The 3,489-nt window shown below is 53.9% G+C and overlaps 1 protein-coding gene across 2 annotated transcripts in view; it reads left to right on the top strand.

Annotated features, from left to right (window-relative positions):
* The window catches only part of SLAMF8 (SLAM family member 8), a 7,762-nt gene that overhangs the window by 1,827 nt on the left and 2,446 nt on the right, over positions 1-3,489 (top strand). The window contains exon 2 of one of the 2 annotated variants that reach the window (XM_077759985.1): positions 704-1,030. The exons of the other annotated variant lie outside the window; for it this stretch is intronic. Within the exon in view, the coding sequence (XP_077616111.1) occupies positions 704-1,030 (327 nt within the window). The remainder of the gene's footprint in view (positions 1-703; positions 1,031-3,489) is intronic. 2 annotated transcript variants of the gene reach the window in all.

Below are 3,489 nucleotides of genomic sequence, written 5' to 3'. Positions count from 1 at the left end.
CTGGTGTTCACTCTCTGCAGCGCCTGCCCCGAAGCTTCCGGCACATTCCCTGCGCTCCCGCTGGCATGGTCTTTCTAACCAGCATCTCATCCTGTTACTCTCTTCCTTCAACCCTGCGCAAGGCCTCCCATGGCTCTAAAGATAAAACCCAGACGCTGCTTTCAGGCTGCCACGGCTCCTGCCGGCTCTGCAGTAGGTTGCTGACTCCCCTGCAGAGAACTAGTTTCAGTTCTCTTGCACCCTGCCCTCCGGCCCTCCTGCTCGCCTGCTCGCGGGCCTTCGTGCCCTCCGCCATCCTGCCCTCCACCTGAGAGACACTTCCCCACCCCGGGCTCCCGACAGTCTTCCACCAGGCCTGGCTCACCCCCATTCTGCCTTCTGGCCTCAGCTTAAGCATTTCTTCTCTGAGCCCCTCAAGACCATCACCCTACCTCGGTTCTTCCGGAGCGCTCCTTTCTCCCCAGCATGGGGCTTAATATATTCTAAGCATTTGCTTAGAGTCTGACTTCCTCTGTGAGCGTAAGGGCTTCTCTCCCTTCTGGTTTTATTCCCAGTCCCTGGCTCGGCGCACCTGCTCAGCGTGGGTGGAGGGAGCATGGCCCTAATGTGCTTCACAGCAGCTTAGCAGGGTGCGTGAGGAGCAGAGGGGGAGCAGGGGTGAGGAGCCTGGGGCGGGCCCACAGACAGCGCTCTGTTCTTTCAGCTGTCCTTCCCGCCGCAGTCCGTGGGGCCCAAGTGCACGGCCAGGTGGGGGGCTCGGTGCTGCTGCTGGCCGAGCGCCCCCCCGGCTTCCAAGTCCGAGAGGCCATCTGGAGATCTCTCTGGCCTTCGGAGGAGCTCGTGGCCACGTTCTTCCGGGGCTCCCAGGAGACGCTGTACCACTCGCGCTTCCTGGGCCGAGCCCAGCTTCACAGCAACCTCAGCCTGGAGCTCCAGTCCCTGGAGCCGGGAGACAGCGGCAACTTCTCCGTGCTGCTGGTGGACACGGGAGGCCGGACCTGGACCCAGATGCTGCAGCTCAAGGTGTACGGTGAGTGTGCCTGACCCCGGAAAGGCATCCTGGGTCCTGGGAGCGGTGGAGAACATGGTTCCAGAGATCTCTGGCCTCTGACCTCACGGCCGACTCAGGGCACAGTGGTCCCCACGGCACAGCTCAGAAAGTCCCTCAGGTGAGCTCCCGTCTGGGGCAGCCTGGCTTTGCCACCCCACGGTCCTTGCCTGAACTCTAGCGTGGTCTTTTCTTGGCTCAGTGGCCTTGGGCACGATGCTAACTAAGCCTCCCTAGTGTTCACCTTTCTCACTTACAAAATGGGCATCGGAAGTGATATTACACGAGTTGCCCGCAAAGACAAAACACACGGTGTTTGGGAAAGCGTCTGATACGGCGGTCGGCCAGCACTTCAAAATTCTAAGATCAGAATGTGTCATTATTTGACAAACTGCTGACAAGGAAAAACGGCATTGCCAATCAAACCATGATGCGATGTTTTTTATTATAATTAAAGTATGGAATTTTTATTTTATATTGCTTTAGAGAGTTCTTTTAGATGTATTTAGAGATTTTTATGTATAACATTCACGGGTCTTCTCAGTTATTTGTCGTTGCAAAGCAAACCATCCCCAAACCTACTGGCTGAAAACAACAGTTTTAATTTCTTATGTTCTGCGAGTGGGAGCACTCAACTGGGTGGGCCTCCTGCTCCCCAAGGTTTGCCAAGGTCATTCATGCAGCTGCATTTGGCACCTCAGCTGGGGCGACTGACTTCACTGGGGACTAGATGGACGCTTCTTTCCAGCAACTTCATCTCTATTCCCTCTACTCCTCCACCATCACCTCCACCACGTCCAACATTGCCTCCACCATCATTTCCACCTCCTCCAATCATGTCCACCACTGTCATGTCCACCACCACCTCCTCTACCTCCTCCAAGATCCCCACCTCCACCATCACCTGTACCATCTCCACCATCACCTCCACTACCTCCACCACCTCCACCTTCTCCACCATCACCTCCTCCACCACCATCACCTGTACCATCTCCACCATCACCTCCACTACCTCCACCACCTCCACCTTCTCCACCATCACCTCCTCCACCACCATCACCTGTACCATCTCCACCATCACCTCCACCACCTCCACCATCACCTGTACCATCTCCACCACCACCGCCACCACCTCCACCTTCTCCACCATCACCTCCTCCACCACCATCACCTGTACCATCTCCACCATCACCTCCACCACCTCCACCATCACCTGTACCATCTCCACCACCACCTCCACCACCTCCACCTTCTCCACCATCACCTCCTCCACCACCATCTCCTCTACCATCACCTCGACTACCTCCACCACCACCACCTCCTACATCTACACCTCCTACAACTCCACTTCCACCTTCTCCACCATCACCTCCTCCACCACCATCACCTCCTCCACCATCACCTCCACCACCACCATCACCTCTACTGCCTCCACCTTCTCCACTTCCACCACCTCTGCCTCTTCCTCAATCACCTCCTCCACCATTACCTCTGCCACCTTCACTTTCTCCACTTTCAACAGAACTCCCCCCCATTATCTCTACTACAATCACCACCTCTACCATCACCTCCTCTATCATTGCCTCTATTGCCATCAGCACCTCTACTTCTGCATCCACTGCCCCCACCTCCACCATATTTCTGCTGATCAAGAAAAAAATGGCCTTTTAGCTCTCATTTATCTACCTAAGGCTTGGAAAAGGTATGTGAGTTACCCCAAACCACTATTTCAGTAACACGTCAGCAATTTGGTAGAGGAGTAGGGAGAAAAAGGTCCAAATTTAAGACTGAAAAGCATGAGTGGCAGCTGGGAAGAAGAAGACAGTGAGGGAGAGAAAGGCAGTAGTAAACTGAGAAGGAGAGAGACCCCACACACAAACCAACCCAGAGACAGCTAGCTGGCTGTCCTTGGGTGAGCCGTTGGAGGTGCCAGTGTGCAGTTAGGTGTGTGTCCGGGATGCGCACAGCCCTGAACCAAGTTGCCCACCTTGGCAAGCAGAGCGCTGGATGGATTTCAGCAACCCCACTCCCACCTGTTATCCCCTTAGCCCAATTCCCTTGTGCAGTAAATAACCTCTACAACCATCCAGGCAGCCCCGGAGCCTCTTCCTATTCTGAGTCTCAGCTGCTGCACATGTGAAATGAGGACATTGAATGCGATAATACATGCAGCACCCACACCACTAAGCTCTAAAATGCCTTGTTCTCAGCATCTGAATTACAGATTTTAAGGAAATTGCTGTTTTATTGCTTCCAAATACATAGCGTGATTAGAACTAATTGCACAAAACTGCCAAGCCGCCGTCCTTGGGAGCTGTGCTTTGACAATAGATAAGAATGATTTGAATTAGCAGATCAGTTACTAGAAATGTCAATGGGTGTTTCTACTGTGCCTGATAGTGTTTGGAAGCAGCTTGTCCTCTTAAGTGATGTAAATACCC

The sequence above is a fragment of the Crocuta crocuta genome, unplaced genomic scaffold, assembly GCF_008692635.1.
Source record: "Crocuta crocuta isolate KB4526 unplaced genomic scaffold, BGI_CrCroc_1.0 scaffold133, whole genome shotgun sequence".
NCBI lineage: Eukaryota > Metazoa > Chordata > Mammalia > Carnivora > Hyaenidae > Crocuta > Crocuta crocuta.
This window is presented reverse-complemented; position numbering and strand designations above follow the sequence as displayed.